We start from the raw sequence: 19,245 nt of genomic DNA on the forward strand, positions 1-19,245 counted from the left end.
GCAAGGAGGTGGGTGTTGGCCTCTTCTCCCAGGTAACAATAGGACTAGAGGAAATGCCCTGAAGTTGTACCAGGGGAGGTTTAGATTGGATAGAAATAATTTATTTACTGAGAGAACAGTCAGGCTTAGGAATGAGCTGCCCAGGGAGACACTGGAGTCACCATCCCTGGAGGTATTTAAAATCTGTGTAGAGGTTCACAAATACAGGATTTTATTAAATTCATTAGCTTCTAATCTTTCAGATCCAGCCTCAAGACTGCCCTTTCCCTCCTGATCCCCAATGCTACTAACAGTCTTAAAGCCTGGAAACTGATCTCATTCACAATCACAACTCAAGCAGGAATCTGAAAAGAGAGAATTTCAAATGGGTAAAGTTGGAAGCCCTGACTTACACTTAAAAAAAGTTGTGCTTTCATCATCTTCACTGGAAAGTTAAATATTTTGAGGATTATATTTTGAATATTCACATATTCATAGAATGCTCTACATCTCTATATAGCCAAGGACACAGTTCCAGTTTAACACATACAGGCCCCCAAAAGGTGTGGTTTTTTATGCAAAGCAAAATTCTAAAACTTCACATTTCCATTACTTACAAGTCTTCTTGTGTAACTTCATTTCACTGTATTAAAAATCTCAATACAAGCACAAAATACTCTTCACAATTAACATTTCTTAAAATAATTTTTTCTTTGAAAGCTTAAACATATTATTTTCTTCAAATACTGTGATGAAATTAACAATCACATCTCTATAGCACAAAATGTGCACACATTTATAGTACACCCAGTTTTCACAAGTATTTTTGCTGAACCTTGTCCACTGCCGTAGCTCTCTGCCTGGGCACACAATATTTTGAATGAACTTGAAGATACAACTCATTGTACATGTATCAGTAATCTCTATATTTTTTCTCTGCAATTTATTCCTCTGCAGTTCTCTATAGTGACATTTGTAATAAATAACTTTTTAGGCCAAAAAAGAAAAATCCTTTCCTACTTTTTCTATAACAAGCTAGAACTGAAGAAAATCAAAGACTACATTCCAGTTCCAATTACAGTATTCATAGACAATAATTGATGGTTATTATACACCTTTTACATGAAATTTCTTTATAGAAGGGACATTTTACAGCTAATCCAGATTTCATGCATCACAGTGAAAAATTAGTACCAAAAAACCCTAGAAATAATTTATTTATCCTGAATCATAACATAAGCAGTTCAAGGAGGTTCCCACTTACCTCTAGCAAGAAACAATCCAATAATTCCAGCAAAACCTATCACACCAAGCCTTGGATAAAACCCAGCAGGGGGGTTTTGGAGAAATTCATAGCCCTCTGAAAAAAAGTCAGAACAAAGTGCTCTTATGTAATGTGAAATTGTTTTTGTGATACGGAATCATCAATATGTGCTGGCAATTGTTACTAAGCATAAAGAGTTATCAAAACACATTTAACTATCATGCACATTTTAGATCTGCTGGCATAAAATTCAAAGCCTTTGAGATTTTCTTAGTGACACATGAATGAAACTGAACATTGTATTGTATTTACCAATTTTCATAGAAGCTTTTGCCTTTGCTCCTGGGCCATCTGTTTTGTTTTGCTCTTTTGCATTTCGATTATATCTTTTCCAAATTAGTGCTAAAAACCTTTGCAAAATGGATTCTTACATTTTTGTGTTAACAGGAATTAGTTTCAGTAAAACACTCAAAAAACAAATCACAGAACAAAGGAAAGACACAGAATAAACAAAGCTCACTCCAAGATGGGAGTCTGATGGGAGAACGGAAAACTATGAAAAACCTTTCAAACACAGGAGTTCAAAAGACTGAGACTGTTAAGTTTATGGAAAAGAGTCACAGTATCTGAAATGAGCTCTGCTCAGCATCTATGCTCAGGTCTGAAAAATTTAAGTATTACAGGATGTTTCCAAAACAAACAAAAAAACTCAAACCAACAACCAAGGAACTAAACCAAAATGAGAAAGTTAAACATTGCAAACAAAAGACCTAACACTTGGGACAAGTAATAAACATCGCAGGAAGTTTCAGTTACTGGGCTGGGTCAAACAAATACCACTGCCTGGGAATAAATTTAGTCTTTTTTTTGTTCTTTTCCTCTGTAACTGTCATTTTTAGTGATACTGGTGACATAGATGCAGGTCTCAGAGCTTAATTATTTAGAAATGTAGTGTCATAATGACCTACAAAGGAAATTTAAACATACAGTGCAAATAAAGAAGTTAAATGCATCAGAAATTACGTGTATATAGTGATGCTTAGTGGAACTGCCTTTTAACAGGAGATATAGCACAGTCCTGTATTTTAAACTATTTAAGAAAACTAAACTGATTTACCTCTACCATGCTCAACAGCTTTTTCTAATTTGGGCATAGCTTTGTCATAAAGTTCCTAAAAAAAAAAAAGAAAGAAAAGAAAACAATAGTAAATAGATATCAAGTATGCAAAACATTAAATACAGATTGTGACTGAGCTGTCAAAGAAAAAAAAAGTAGCAGAAAAAGAGCACTGGGTCTCTAACATGAGTTCTCTTTATTCCCACTTCCACCCTTTACCTAGAGGGCTATGCTTGCTCCAAATTAAATTTGGCATAACATACAGCTTCTTCTCTGACTAGTTTTTGGACACAAATGAAATATAATACCTCAAAACACAGAAGTCACCTTCAGTATTTCATTGAGTTCCTGATTAGGTAACTGAAACTCAGGATTATCTCAGGTTTCTTGGTGTACGTAGGTATTGCAAAAGTAGGTGAGTTGATGCAAAGGAAGGAAGTACAGCTGTAATAAACTCCTTTCTAGCACTTCACAGCAGTACCTGACTCCTTCTGCAAGGTGATAAATTCCACTTTCAAGAGACTACCTCTGGCTGAAAAAACTGCACTTTTGAAGTGACTTGGAAAATGAGATATTCATACAATGTCCAAAGCAAATAATAAAAAAGCACTGCATCAACCCCACACACTAGTTCTAGATGTTCTTCTCAGATGGAAAATACGCAGGAAATAAAGAACTCGCACTGCCTTTCATAAAAGTGAAAAAAAAAAACACCCAACACCTCAATATTAGCAACTCTGCTGATTGTTATTATGCTAACAGTCCTTTGGAGAGGCAGTCTAAGACTGCTGATTAGGGAACAAATTGATAAACATGTATGCCCCCAGCTAAAACTGAGAATGATCTCACAATCTCACCTGAGCTGGATCTGTGCAGAAGTGAAAGCATTTGCTCAGGATGCACACACAAGGGGTGTGATGTCCTTGGAATTTTCATTTCCTCACTGGCAAGAGTGACTTGAAAAACTTGTCACAAAAAAAAAAAAAGAAAAGTGCCAGCATGCAACACAGGACATAACTCTAAGTAGATGTTGGTCTCATTAAAGTCAATGAAAACAGAACATGCTTCAAAGACTCCAAGAGGCTAAGTCTAATCTTCTGTCACAGCCTACACATAATTGGCTCATTTCTACATCTGTGTTTTGAACTGACTTCCTGCTACAGTTAAGCAAGAAATTTTTTAAAAATAAAAAATATATAAATGCATATAATAACATAACCAATTTTATTTTCATTATCCTGGGTTATGTTTTTGCTTTTCAAGATAACCCAGACACACCAAAAATGTTATATTCCTCAATACAGCAGGGGGAACCAAACTATCTCTGACAGTTAAGCAAGCAAGATGACCCCAAACCTATAAAGCTGACATGTCTGTTTCATAAAATGAGTCAGTAAACCACTGCCAGGAAATGACGTGTTGCATGTGAGCAGAAGAGTACATCTTATGTAAATGATCAGCACACAGACAAAAAAAATAAAGGAAATAAGACAACAGGCCAATGAGACACAAAGCACTCTTCAAGCCTTACCTGCATTCAGTCCGACTGGACAACTAACCTCTTGTGGTAACTAACAGCTACCACAAGCAACCAAACAGAGCCCATGGATCTAGGAAGTCAGAGCTCTAACTATTTTAAATTTACTCTTTTAAAACTAACTCTAAACTAATTAACTCTTTCAAATCTGTTGTCAGTACTTCTGCTGGTGGCACTTTAGAAACACAGCACTAAACTGAGCAAGCCTGAGTATTTCTGAAAAAAGGGTTTCAGTACTGCTAAAGGTTTGTACCACAACACAGGACACCGAGGCAGAAAGGACATCCTGATCTGAACAGTTCAGCTTGCTTTTGGTAAAAATAGCCTGAAGCTTAAGAGGATTCAGAGCAGCCAGAGAGCAAAGTACAGGATCACATAAAGCTGCTAAGAGGCAACCAGATGACAAGGATACCCTTGATTAAGAATAAGCCTCAGCATTTGCTGTGTCAAGAAAGAGCAAAAAAGTCCTCATGACTCCAGTCTCACATCAGTAATTTAGGCTTTGATTACAAATATCTTGGTTCTCCTCTATGCTCTCATGACGTTTACTTAATGGGTGGTTAGTATAAATATGCTACCAATAAATTATAAAATAAAGCTTTGGGATAAATTCTGGGGGTCAAGTTTGCCACTGAGAAGTGGCCTGAGATTTTCTCTCTTCTGAAGAAGAATATTCCTTCCTTCAGCATTCCAGTTCAGCAAATACTGGTTTATTTTCTGCAGGGTTGTGCTGTGCCACAGTTGCAGTGAGGAAAAATATAACCTCTCTCCTGACTTCAGTAAGTCACTGGACAGTACCAAATCCAGATAGCCATAGATATCTTTAAGCTGAAAGTTTCTTTAAGTTGGAAATCTAAGCTTTAATTTATTTTCATTCATTTGGATGGACAAAAAAGTGTAAAAGAAGAGGTTTAGTTCAGCAAATAAGTAAGAAGGAGCAACTGGTTTTGCATGAGGGATAAAATACTGTGACTTGAACTGTGGAAAATCTTAAGTCAGGCAGCATTTTGGAAAAACACTTGCACTGCTACTAACTTTTGACTTGCTGCTATTTATTAATTCTATTTCTAAAACCAAAATTGCAGCTTAGCACTGAGACAGTACCAGATGTGATAAAAAACCCATCATACCTGACACCAGGCTGTGTATGGCTCCATAACATGCCGTAAATGAGAAACCCCTTCCTCCAGTTCGGTTCTTGGATTCTCCACATATTTAGTCTCACAAGCTGGAGAGGAGTAGAGTGACAGCTGTGAATATTAGCAAACAAGAGGTTAAAAACAAAGCTGTAATTGTGTAAATAGGTCTTCAGGGCATGAACAGTCTAACCAAAAAACACCTAACACCATGCTTACTACATAAACAATACATAATAAAAATTCAGGCACAGCTGTGAGACAGACATTATGAGCAAAGTTTAATTATATACTATGATGAAGATGACTTCTAATTGCCATGCAATTCATCCATAGCTGCTATATTATCCAAGTCACAGGTTGTAAATTTAATATTAAACTAGTTTAATAAGACTTTTAATCATAATTGTAAAAAATGTTTCTGGCCTTAATCAGCCCTTCTGGTTCCCAGTTAACATAATAAATGTATTACAAGTCTGAAATCACAATCGATCATTTTCTGTATTTGCACAAACCATCATTAGACAGTCTAAGTAGTTCTAACAAATAACATCTAACAAACTTGTTTGTTACTGAACAGGAAAATGGTACAACATCCCAATGTTGCTGTCACTAACTACATCAGAAACTGACAGCATTAATAGCACCATGAGGCTGAGCAAACAGAAGCAGTAACATCCATCTGAAGAGCAATGAACGTTGTCACATGAAAATATTAAAACATCACGTTTAGTGTTTAGCATCACAATGTATTTATTACAATCACCTGAACATATTTAAAATTGCATCCCAATTTAAAAAGAAATATCAACGCCTATACTTTTGAAGATGAACAGCAAAGTTCAGATCAAAACTTTGTGAGAATTCCTAGCACTTATATACTACACTGAAGTTTAGGATAAAGAACTTATATTTATTTATACCACATTTATACTACATTTAGTAGCTCATGATAAATTAAAGTTCACACATGTTTTTGCATGAAACTGTAGCTAGACCTCTTCTCAAGGTAAGTTGGAAAACAGCTGTATCAATATCATAATCAAAAAGCTGCTATCCATAAAAAAGCAGAGAAACTGTCAAATAATTTAGAAAGTTGTGCAGTTGGACTTCTAGCAATACTTTAAAAAACAAGCATTACAAGTCTCATTTCCTTAGAAAATCCAGTCATCTCTGGGACTCATAGTGACAATGAGTTTAACTTTGACCCTGCTAGAACAGCCATCCTTGGCACAAGGACCAAAGTCTCCAAGACAAGGAAACTCCCATACATTTTATCAAACCAGACTGCTGACAGTAGAGCTCCCAGCTAGGCAGCCAAAACTCCACAGCTTCCACATTCTGCTTTGGTGAAGCTGATGGGCAAGCCAATTATTCAGCACACATGTAACTTCAAACTGCTGCCTAATTACTGACTCATGCCAGTGGTGGTGCAGGGCACGCGACAGCCCAAGCTAAGGTTACTTCACTGGGGTGAAGCCAGGAGACTGCTTCAACTATTGATCCTCTCATATGATGCAAGTGACCCAGGCAGACAGCTTAAAAAAAAAGTAAAAAAAAAAGACCTAAGTATATACAAAAATAGATTTCATGTAGTTTTGCTGCTCAGGTAACAACGTTTTAGCTTGGGTTGAAATATTCAAAATATTTAAACAGATAGAAATTGTCATGGTTACACTGCTCTGCTTGGTTATGAACTACAAATTTTTTTATGTTGGAGATTGTTAAAAGAATACACAACAATGCTGGTGAGTTTGACAGGGTGTTTTTGTGATATAATAATGAAATTTGCAGAATCTTACAGAAGCAAAGTAACAGGTTTTATTATCACTACCTATCAGATTGCTTAGGTCTGAATGATGTAAAGAAAGGAAAACTGATAAAATTCTGTAGGCTACAATATCAGATTCAAAGCATTGCCAGACAAGAATGTTGCCTGAAAAAGAAAACTAATTACTGTATTTTTAGAAATAAAACCTTTTGATTTGTGTTTTAGTAGATAATACACATGCAATTTATTAGAATTTGCCAGTAGTACTAAATAATAAAAAAACCACAGTGTTACTTGACTTAAAAGCAAAGCAAATATTCCCAGGGATCTGAAATATGACCACAAGTAAATTGCTAAGCATGAAAAGGTAATTTTAAATGAAGAACAGAAGCCTTTAGTGTAGCAAAGGTGTCTTGCATACAAGCAAGCCAGGCACTGTCAAGCAGAGGGCATCAAATGCAGCCCTCAGGTAAAAGCAGCAAAACCACACCAACACCTGTGATACTGAAAATTGAGAATAAAGTTTAAAGGCAAGAATACAAAGGTTGCAGAGATATACCTAAGTGCTCTGACATATCAAAAAACAGTGTCTTTCAGCAGGTATTTCCATAGAGACAGAAAAGCACTGGGGTTCTAACCTACTTACCTCCTCAATTTTCAGCACGTCCTTTTTGGAAGTCTCCTTCTCCAAAGAGGAAGCATAAACCTGGATAGAGAGCAAGCCCAAGCTAACAGGGGTGGCCCCCAGCCGGATTACCTAAAAATGTTATAAGAAGAGATGCAAGTCATTAAGTTCAAACAAAATGGAAACATGTTTAAACACATCCATGTGGACAATATTTATGACCCTGCATATGTTAACAGGTAAGATATTAAGATGCTAAGAAGTTAGGAGAAAGGGGAGTCAGTTGTACACAATCTGCTGCTCTCAGGAATTTAAATGATAGCATGTAATTATTCAAATGGTATTCTGAAATGTTAAAGGCTAAAGGAAACAGTAGATATAAATGCTAATTTCATCAGTTTTCATCTCACAAAAACATGTTTCCTCTAAGCTGGAAACATATTTTTGTCAACTTTCTCAGCACAGATATTAGCAACGTTATATTTGTATTTTAAACAAATCTGTGAGTATCTGTAACACCTCTTGTTTTTTCAGTAGTTAGTACCGGAAAGTTCATTGTTTTATTTCTAGTTATAATCTGCATCTAGAGTCAGGGAAAAAAAAAAAAAGAAAAAAAAAAAAAAAAAAAAAAAAGACCTGCAGTTGAAAAGCCTGAGAACATAATCACTGCTTTCTTAAGACTTTCAGGAATGTCTCCTACTTTTCTGTGAGAAACATGAATTATAGCACAGATACTTGACTGGTTTTTAATACTTCAGATTCAATCCAGTCATTCAACATGACCACCACAAGTAAGGTGAATATAATTCTTCCTATATTCAGGACCTACTGTAAATTGGATTTCATAACAGGAGAAATTGCTTTAACTTAAAAGCCAGAAGACAAAACTCATAGCTGTGTAGAAAAATCAGGCACGCACAGAAAGGATTTTCCAATAAATGCACATCCTTATTAAGAGCCATGTTTAACTCAACAAGCAGCAGCTCCAAAGGCAAACTTCTCAATGTCTTATATTCACACTACTGCTCAGTTAAACGTGCAGAGTTACAACAGCCTCTGTTTTGTTCTATCCAGTTACAGAGTGAGCTGATCTTTAAAAGCCTGTGGTCACCAAACTGGAGAAGTCTGGCTCTGCTCATGGCACCTGCTCCCAGAGGTCCTGCTGCCCACCTTGCCTGAGCTTGGTGGCTGGACACTTGCACCACGAGGTAATTCACCTCACCAATTTGGCAAATTATTAATCCTGAAGAAGAAGTGGAGAGCTTTGTGCAGGGTTAGTAAGTTGAACCTTTTCATGAAACAGTCTGACAAACACCAGAGGAACTGTGTGGCCAAGCAAGAGGAGATGAAAATGGAGAAGGCAGCAAGACCCCTTCCTTTTCAGGAGTCAGGGTACATTGCACTGACCTATCTGCTTGTGAAACTGAAACCTTGGTCAAACCTATTTGTCCTTCATACTGTTATGATGATAAATAACCCAGCCACAGGACAATTACTCTGAACTTTGTTTCTGCCCTTAGAAAACAGATTTGAAATTACCCAGACTGCATGCTTACTATCTACAGATCAGAATTTGCAGCTTAAATTTCTTCCACTGCTTTGCAGATGGAATATTTATTAAATGCAAACAAAAGACTGCTCATACTCAAAACCAGACTATATAGTTGTCAACCTTCCTTATATAGTTGTCAACCTGAAAACATTACATTACTTGTAGAGAAACACCACAGAAGCCCTAGGTCATAAGATTGCTTTTCAGAAAGACATAAGGGATCTGATGGATAAAAAGGTATGGAAAAACTTGCTTAAAACTGAAGGTTTTCCCTCATTTATACTTATAGACTTGTTATTACAGAACAATAATGAAACACCACAATGACAGGATCAGCTCTGTTTCACAGCCAAGGAAAGACATGAATAATCTTTAATAATGTTTGCATAAACAAAGACTTTTCACATGCTTTCATACTTTCAAAAGTATAACTCACTATTGGTAACATCTGTTTAGGAAAAATTAATTGAGTCAAGTGTGTTAAACAACAGGCGTGGGATTTGCTGTTATTCAACAGCATTTACACTGTTTGAAAATTACCAAAATATCAGCAGCAGAAACAGTGCCTTTAATATTTGAGATCTGCATATAATGAAGCACCCACAGAGTAGAGCCTAAGAATGGAACCACCTTGTTTCATAAAAAGTATCAGGGATGGCAGACCTGTTTTCTCATACCAAAAACATTATTATAGTATGTATTATCAAAATTATGTATTATCAAACTATGTATTATCGAAATACTGAAGTGCAGGCATTTTCCAAAAATTTCCTATTTATATTTTTAAATTAGATTAACCTCTAGAAGTGAAGAAGTACCTCTCCTTCAATGCACTGCTCTAGCTATACTGCAATGGTCTTCTGCATCAGCTAAGTTTACAGGACAGATACAACTAATCCTCAAGCTCTGCATATACATACACACACACACACACACACACACACACTATAAAGTTTATTTGGTAGTATAAAAGATTAACTGTTCTACTTTGTTTCCAAAATTGACTTTAGGATCTCATTTTTTAACTTTACATTAACCATATATTACTAAAACGCATGGTTAAGGAAAACATTTTGATTAATCTGTGCCTTCAGTCTGCTTCTCTTACAGATACATAGGTGACACCAAGTACGGTGACACCATGACATTCTCTCCAGGCCATGCTCTGCATTTACTTCAAGTAACAAAAAAAAAAAACAAACCAAAAAAACCCCCAAAAACCCAGGATACTAAGTTTATTCTCTTCTCTAGCTGAAGAGCTCAACATTATCTATAGACACCAGATCACTCAAGCAAATTCCCTTAAACTTGGAGGTTAAAAGACTAACTCATTTCATCTTCCATTGCCTTTCTTTACTGTATTTCTCAAAGTTCTTAATTGTTAACTGGGGAAAGGGGGGAAAAAAAGGAAAAAAATCCTTTATCTTACTTTTGCAAAGTAAGATGTTTGTCCTAAAGTAAAAAGCTGCTTCTTTTTCTCATCTTTTTCCATCCCTCCTCCTATAGCTCAACCCCAACTGAAAAAAAACCTGAAAAACAAAATCTTGAGCACTTTTGTTTCCTGAAGCACAGAAATCAAGGACAAAACCCCACCTTCCTCTTCTGCTCTGAAGGTAAAAAATTCTGAATGAAGCACTGGGATCTGCCTGACCTCAGTGGTTGTATAAGAGCAGTATTATGCATAATACCTAAACCCACAGGTTCACACTGAACCCCTTCAATGACAATTCAATATCACTGATGGAATTCTCAACAATGCTGAGATAAAATCCTTACATAAGAATTCCAGCAATTGCCCCAACATTAAAGTACAAAGATAAATGAAGTAGTGACAAGAGTAAAGCAATCATAGGCAGCTCAGCTTATCAATATATTGCTACATTATCAATATTTGACAAGCAGAAAAGGTACAAAAGAGAATGAATTTCAAGAATTGAGTGGCACCAGCTTTTAAAAAACTTCTTGAGTGGTAGTGTCAAGAATTTGATAGATACATAAAACTTGCTTTTAGCCTGAAGGGATCTGGGGCTATTCTCATCAGATGCAAAAGACCTTTAAAGACAATTATGCAACTTAAGCCAAATCATGTCCATTCCTTCCTCCTCAGATTTTGCTGACAACCTACACAAAATAAAAGGGAGACTTTTGCGAGGACCATGACAGCTGTATGAATACATACTGCAATAACACTAACTCACAGCTCCGTGCTGCCATATCCAAAGGTAATTGTAAAAGAATTATTTGGTGTGTTTCTTTCTGTGCAACATGGATGCAACTTTGAAATATTGAGCGGTTATGCAGCTGCAGCAAGCATAAAGTTGGCAGCATGTGATAGACAAAATAAGCTGGGCACAGCAGCCACAAGATAAAACCAGAATGGTTTGGGTAGAAAGGGACCTTAAAGGTGATCTAGATCCAACCCCCAGGTTGCTCAGAGCCCCATCCAACCTGGCCTTGAACACTTCCAGGGAGGGGGCAGTCACAACTTCCCTGGGCAACCTGTGCCGGCGCCTCACCACCCCCACACTAAAGAATTTCATCCTAATAGAAAGCGGATTGTGGAACAGTTTTAGCTGAAATGTGAGGGGGGAAAAAAAAATTTAAAAAAAAAAAAAAAAAATCACATGCCGGTAACACTACCAGGACTTTCACTACCGCGTATCGCCACCCGAATAACAAAAGCAACCGATTCAACCCGGGAAGCGGGAGGGAAGGGAGGGTGAGGGGTGGTCAGGTGGGTGTCTCCAGGAGCGGACCACCCGCCCGCAGGGGGCCTCAGCGGAAGGCCTCAGCTCCGGGCCCTCCTGCCGCGCTGCCGGGCCGCCCCCTGCCGGCCTAGCCGTACACGAGCTCCCCCAGAGGATGGGCCACTCCGCTAACCGAACGGGTCCCGAAGAGAGGGAAGGAGGGACCGCCGCCTTGCCTCCGCCCGCTCCTCCGGGGCGGGGAGCGCCGTCAAGTGAGCGGTGCTGCGGGGGAACGGGCGGGGAAGAGCCGGAGGCCGCGGGCGAGGGCAACGCTTTCCTCACCTTGAACATGGCGGCGCCGAGCGGGGCGGGAACCACCGGCGGCGTCGCCGTGCTGTGACGTCAGGAAAAACCCGCGGGAGGAGAGGGGGGTGGGACTTCAGCTGAGCCACGCGGCCGGCGCGGTAACCTGGCAACGCCGGGAGGGGGCGTGGCCACGCAGGAGGAGGCCCCGCCCACCCGAGCGTCCGGGCTGAGGGGAGTGGGGTCGGGATCGGGATCGGGGCTGGAAACGTGAGGAGAATAGCCCTGTGAGGTCAGTTAGGATTCGGGTGGGGCTAGGAGAGGTCCAAGTAGGGTTCCCAGCCTTTCCCATCTCAAAATAATAAATTAAACCCGATAAAACTCCCCCTTGGTCCGTGTCTCCATGGATTCTGCAGCCCACCAGGCAGCATCTCCAGCTGACCTGGAGTCGGGCGGGAAGCCGTGCTTTTCCTCTCACATCTGCCTCACGGGAGGGTGCTCTAGAGGGTGGTGTATACCCGGTGTGCTGGCTTGTGAATTCGGTGATTAAAATATCATGGAATCATAGGGTCGGAAGGGACCTACAGATCATCCAGCTCCAAGCTCCCATGTGTGCAGGGACACCTCCCACTAAGTCAGGTTGCTCAGAGCCCCAGGTAAAAGAAATAAGGAGTACTAAATTCAATTCCCATCAGATAAAATAATCTGATTAAAACACCATGGAATTCTAGGGTCGGAAGGGACCTTACAGATCATCCAGTTCCAGCCCCCCATGTGTGCAGGGACACCTCCCACTGGGCCAGGTTGCTCAGAGCCCCAAGTAAAAGAAATAAGGAGTACTAAATTCCCATCAGATAAAATAAAGCAAGGCAGTGGACCATTCTGATTTAAATAACAGGAAATCTGTTCTCATATAGTCAGTTAATTAACTGCTTCTTTATTTCTTCAGATTTGCTGGTCAGGAGTTTCCACCTTTCGAGGTGTTTAAGATCTTTTGATCTAAAATCCAAGGCAGCAAACACATTAGCAGAAAAATAGCAAGTCCATCAAATGAGATTACTGACTTTCATGTTCACGTGTTATCTTCTTCTGATCATTTACTAGGATCTCCGTGCTTGTTATTTTCAACATTTTGTAAGATATTTATCCTCGTGCTTAATCTTGGTCAGACAACACCACATTTCAAACGTAAGCAAGAGCACTGCTTTACAGAATACTGTTAATTTTTGCATAGCAGTGAAAAACTACCTCTATGCTTAAGGGACAAAGTAATTTGAAAGCCTAGTCTCTATTCTCTGGTGAGACTAATTTTTACTGATGGAAAATGCAGGTTCCACAGGCTGTGCCATCCAGTTGCCATCACAGTTCTGTTTGGGTGGCCATCCATCCAGACTAGGGCTGAAGAACTGATTTAGGCTGCCTACCTTTTGAAACTTCACAAGAGTCTCTGATGCCATGGTATGGACTGGATGTAGACTCCCCCAGAAAGTGTTCACAGCACCTGAATTCTTCTTTGAAGCGTGCTCTGTCACCTCCTCCTTCTCTCTGACATGGGGAGAGAAGTCTACACTCCTAATTTAGGCATATAAAAACACCAAGAAACAAACATGGCCCCTCTCTTTATAAGTTTTCTCAGCTCCACCCCCTCTCCCTCCCCAGTTGTAGTAATTTTAAATAGTTAATATTGCTTTTAGCATATCAAGAATAGTACCCTATTAGTCCTGGAAAAATTTTTTAAAAATAGTTTTTACATAAAAGGTAAAGCATCTGAAGAACACAGTAGAAAGTAGCTCACTGGGAAGGGTATTGTGAAAAGACAGATGAGATATGGTCCCTCTTGCAATCTTAAATTTTCTTTGTGATGATAGTTTTCATTGTTCCATCTCAAAGAAAAATCCTAGATTTCTTTATTGCAGTCTCTTTATGGACCTGACAGAACCGGCTACAGCAAAAGAAATAACTTCCATACTAAGAGGGATTTTTAACCATCACATTGTAGAACTGGACAATGAGCTGTTTGTAAAATTAGCACACAGTCCTTCTTAATTGTTTGTAGATCGGGCTATTGTCAGGAACAACATGAGGTGAAGTAAAAAAAGTTCAGGTTTGTGTCTTTTTTTAAAAAAAGCTTTATTGTATTTTTCTGCTGTATTTCACAGGCAGCAGCTGACGCTTGCAAGTTAATGGACTATCAGAAACACCATGAAGTGTTTCTTCAGTAGCAAAACCACAGGACAACAGATGAAACAGATGTTGCTACAATGAAAAACTACATACATATAGGAAAAGTTTTCCAGTATTTTATTACAGGATTGGTTATGAAGATCCCATCTTCAGCAAGGAAGACTTACCTCTAAAACTCACATAAGTGACCAATGGGCCTCTCCCACCTTTACACAAAAAAAGCAGCCAGGGTGCTACAAACGTCTGTGGAAAACAATTTTGCAGTATTTTATGACAGGTTCATGAAAGTATGGAGATGGACTGTATAGTTTGCAAAGCAGTTGCATTTCTTGATGCATTTTATTCATCCTTGGGGTGTTAAGAGAGAAGAATTTCCAAGCTCAAAATGCCAGGTGAGCCCAAAAGAGCCATCACTGAGGTGAATGATGGCACCTGCTTTGGTGCTCAACCCCAAGCTGTAGATGCAGCCAGCTCTTTCCCTAGTTTAGAGAGGACAGACATAAGCATATTTCAAGTGCCTTCTCCTTCTATGTTTGCTACATGAACAACAAAGAAAACTCCAATTGTTTCTGGACATAGGATGATGTATATGTTACAAATACGTTTTTTTTTTTTTTTTTTTTGCCATCTATTTATATGGAATGACTACGCAACAGTGACTGACACAGTTATGTAACACCTAAATATCTGAAACAGTTGTTGCATAAAGTCTTTCACACTGAACTACTTTATCAGCTCCAGCATCTTCAGTACGTTTTTCCTTAATGTGGAATTTCATCTTTAGAGTGATTGATATGACTGACTGAAAAGAATGGGAACATCTTTCTAAAGAAGAAGAACAAAAATATATTAGCTTCCATGTAGGTGTGTTGTTCTCTTAGTCTACCAGTAATCTGGTTGGAAGCCCTGCATGCTTTGGGGGCAGGAATAACTGATGGAGAAGGCTGCTTCTGCACAGGTCCCCTGGGACAATGAGAATATATGCCACAATGGGTTATGCACAGTCCAAAACCTAGTCAGATGGACTTAAAAAGGAGCTGAAATTTCTGCTGCTATTCTACAGAATAAAGAGTTTTGGCATGCTCGGCTCCTGGCTCTTTCTAATATAAGAGCTTCAAACAAGTTTCAGTTTTGTTCCACATGCCAGTATTTTTCTCTTCCATTGGTATCTGGCTTTTCTAAATACTTGTGAAAGAAATATTTCCTTTAGAAAGCTGCAGCTCAGAGAAGCTTGAAACGTTGCCACAGTTCATAAACTATGTCAGCCCAAGCAGAAATACAATTTAAGAAACTTGATCTCTAATCCTTTGCCTTAGCCATTACAGTTTGAGCTTTCATAACATTGTGTTAGATTGCTTATTTACAGTTTAATTTCTTGTCAAGGAAATAAGAATGGTCCTTTACCAGCAATACAATGACAGTTACTTGCCACACAGAAAAAAAAAATTCGTTGCAGATTCCTGTTAAAATGTGAGTTTGTAACATCTGTCCATTAAATATCCATAGTTACCTATTTACATAGATGATAGGAAGACATTAGTAATTCAGAAAGGCTGTCTTGTTTTCATGCTCTCCTCCCTGATAAATCTTGATGTATATTTTAAAAAACACTTTTCCATGCACTTTTTCTTCGCTAAAACAACCTATAGTTTTGCCAGCCTGTTTAGAACTTACTTTTCAGATCTTCATAAAACAAACTGCCTTTCTGCCTCTTCCTGCTTTTGTCTGTGTGTGTGTTTTAAGTTAAAGTGACACCATTTGGCAGATCTCTTTTCCTTTCAAGTTATTCTGAAAATACCTAGTTAATGGAAAATACACAGCCACAGGGGCTCCAATAATGGAACTTTCTGTTGTTAAGTAGTTTCATCTAAGACTGCAAGCCTGGCTGTCTAATGCTCTACACATAGCACAATTGGAGGTGACATGGTGGGTATACAGCTTTTCTAGGTCAGTCTCCAAATCACACGATCTGTTTCTCATGTTCCCACCACTTTTAGCAAGTATTTGTTAATCAGTTGATAGAGCAGTCTTTGACAGAGCTCTGTTGATGATGGACCTTTCCCAGCGCCTTTATGAAGGGAGTGTGGTTCATGTCTTCATACAAATCCTATCGCCCTCTTCCTACTTTATTCACCCTCTAATTTGCAGGGAAAGGAGGAGGAATAAAAAAGGAGTTTTGAGCAATTTCTAAATTTAACAATACTGTTTCATTTGGAGTGAAGCTTACCTTGTGTTTTTGCTTTTCATATTGAAGGTGGATCATTTTTCAACACTTGTCTGAGGTGCAGCTATGAGGTCTGAAGTCACACATTCAGAATGTAAATTGAAGCTAAGGACAGTTGCCACTGTAGAGCTCTTTGTGCTCTCCCCCTGGACTTACCTTTAATTGCATCAAAGGCATTACTGTGTTCACATCTGGGGTTAACCAGCACATGAATTTCAACGTGTGCTGTCTCATCAGCTTTGTCACATCCTGACAACATCAAAAATATGCGTTCCAAATAAAGATCCTATACGCTAAGGTAGGGGACAAGTCAAAAAGAGAAATGTATTGTGCAAAACCCCTAGTGGAATTCAACTGAATAGAGTTTCACTTTTGGTATCACCACAGTTAAACACACAAACATTACTTCCCTAATTCACATCCATGACTTCTCACTGCAGCCATCAGTAGCTCTAGTTCCACATTTCTCAATTACACCCTTCCAGCTGTGACAAATTATTATTCTGTTAAGAAGCTGTTGATGCTGCCAACAAAGATGTCAGCTAGCAATCATCTTCTAAAGCACTGATACATGCTGTGAGCAGCAGTGGGAACACAAACACCTTTTGATGCTCTTAAGCACCCATCACAACAAAGTCCAACTCATGTCAAAATTTAAATACCTCTCAGATTTCAGTTGAGGTGGATACTTTTTGGCTGTCAGCTGAGGGTGAAGGTCCCCATCTGTTACCAGTCTCTTTAGGTATCTAGTGCATTAAATATTTTTAACTTCAAAATTATTTTCAACATAGTCCTTAATTTCTTAGCAAAGAGATGTAACTAACTTTACCTCATTTGCCTAGAAATTTATTGACAACAGTATTTACATAAATATATATATTAAATGTAATACCTTATTCAATTGAAGGACAGTTTTTAGGCCTACCAAATAATTTCTAATTAAAGGCATGAATTCCTTCTTTTACTGTGCTGCCTCTTTAATAATTAACAGTGACATGCTGAGCTTACTTTTTTGCTTAGAATTGACTTTGAGTATGACAATTTTTTAAAGGTTTTAATTTCTCTTTTACTTTCTACCAGGGTACATGATGTAGCTCTCCCACGAAAGAGAAACAGAACGTATTATAAGCTTACTATACATACATATATCATTATACATGCATATATCATACATGATTGTTATACTCTGCTACTGAAAGTGTTCTAATGTCTTCCTTTTTGCTGTCAGGAGAGAGCATTCTAATATTTCTAACAGTATCCACACACACTTTTAAGAGTGAGAGGAGCTGCAGTGAGGTTCATGGGACTTTCCAAACACCGAGACCAGCTGGAAAATACAGCATGTACCACCACAGACTGTGTGACATGTTGCATGGTACAAGTTGGCTGTTCCTTGAGAAACAGGAAAAGAACCATGGACTTCAGTAGTGAAGCCTACAGCTTGCACTGTTTGTTAACTCTTGGCTTAAGCTCTGAATTGCTTCTCCACTGAGCCCCCTGGCTGGGCCTTAAAGCCTGACAGGACCTCAGACACAAGAGAAATAGCAGACCATTCCAGAAAGATTTGTTGTGCAGCTTGAACAAAAAAGGAGACAGAGATAAGTAGCACATGAAGGATCATCCAGATTACTTCACTGATGCTGCCACCATAATTTGATGCACCAGGAGATGAGCATAAGAGAAAACCTTTATTTTTCTATTTCTATAAAGTAGAATTTGTTTTCATGGCTTTACTTGTTCGGTCTAGAGTAACACCCTTTTTGAGAGGAAAAGCCTGTATTTGGCTTTTAAATATTTGGCTTTTCTAAACCTTAATTTCCATACAATTAAGGGATCACCTTTTAATCTTATTCCTGTTGACCCACTACAGCGTCTGTGCAGTCAACATGTTGCTCTTCACAAACACCACAGAAGCTAACAAAAATGAAGAGGACATTATTTGATTGAGAGAGAACGAGAGATAAGATGCAAAACTGGAAGCAAGGTGCCATTTTCATGATATAATCTTGTGTTTCTATGGAGAGCACTTATTAGCCAGGAAGTCCTACTGGAATTCAGGCTGCTTTTGCACCTTTCCATTCCTTTGCCTCACATTCACCAATACCATCATGTCTGGAATCTGCAACTACTGCTTCCACTCTGGGAACTTTTTCCACAAAGAAGTATCACCCAACCTTACACGTTTAATCCTGAAGTGCCTTTAGGAAACATTAAGACATGTTTATGGGGTCTTTTGCAATCACTAATGAAAACCTTCATCTAGATAGTTTCCCCTTTATACGTTTATCATGTCTTATTGCCTATTGTCACTTACATTTTTGCCTCCACAGCCCATGGAGGAGAGCTATGGCTGGTAAGGTTGCAGCTTATGGTGTAGGAACTGAAGGGCACAGGAAAGTGGTGCAGAGGGATGTTGTCTTTATTTTTAACTGCTTCTCTTTAGAACAGCATTTGAAATTGCCTCTTCAGTCATGTAAATTAGTGCATTATGTTGCTGGCAGAGGTAAAAAAACCACTGCTTTAGCTTGCTTTGACAGTTTTATAGATGAGAAAAATGCCATATTTCTCAAGTGTGATTGAATAGGTTCTTACTTCTGTATGTGCTTAACAATGCACAGTATTATACAGGTGCAGAAATTGGATGTTACAAATAGGAGTGACTCTGCTGAACATCAAGAGATGGCAACTTCATGAATTGAAAAGCCAGAGGATCAATCTATACTGACAGAAGAACGGGAACACCAAGCAGGTAAATAATTGTACATCTTGTCCCAGGCTTTATCTCTGAAGGATACTGGATGATTTCCATCCACAGTAGATGGATAAGTCTTCAGAAGTTAAAGCACTGGAAAACTGTTAACCCTTC

The 19,245-nt window shown here is 38.6% G+C and overlaps 2 protein-coding genes across 2 annotated transcripts in view; one reads left to right on the forward strand and one right to left on the reverse strand.

The window, feature by feature from the left end:
- APOO (apolipoprotein O) overlaps nucleotides 1-12,142 on the reverse strand; it is a 32,399-nt gene extending 20,257 nt beyond the window's left edge. Inside the window, exons 1-5 of the mRNA XM_071750109.1 lie at nucleotides 12,011-12,142; nucleotides 7,451-7,561; nucleotides 5,028-5,147; nucleotides 2,361-2,415; nucleotides 1,244-1,339 (exon numbers count right to left, since the gene is read on the reverse strand). Coding sequence (XP_071606210.1) covers nucleotides 1,244-1,339; nucleotides 2,361-2,415; nucleotides 5,028-5,147; nucleotides 7,451-7,561; nucleotides 12,011-12,019 — 391 coding nt within the window. The 5' untranslated portion in view covers nucleotides 12,020-12,142. The remainder of the gene's footprint in view (nucleotides 1-1,243; nucleotides 1,340-2,360; nucleotides 2,416-5,027; nucleotides 5,148-7,450; nucleotides 7,562-12,010) is intronic.
- PRDX4 (peroxiredoxin 4) overlaps nucleotides 1-19,245 on the forward strand; it is a 127,324-nt gene that overhangs the window by 81,803 nt on the left and 26,276 nt on the right. The gene's annotated exons all lie outside the window — the stretch shown is intronic.

The sequence above is a fragment of the Heliangelus exortis genome, chromosome 1 (assembly GCF_036169615.1).
Source record: "Heliangelus exortis chromosome 1, bHelExo1.hap1, whole genome shotgun sequence".
NCBI classification, from domain to species: Eukaryota; Metazoa; Chordata; class Aves; order Apodiformes; family Trochilidae; genus Heliangelus; species Heliangelus exortis.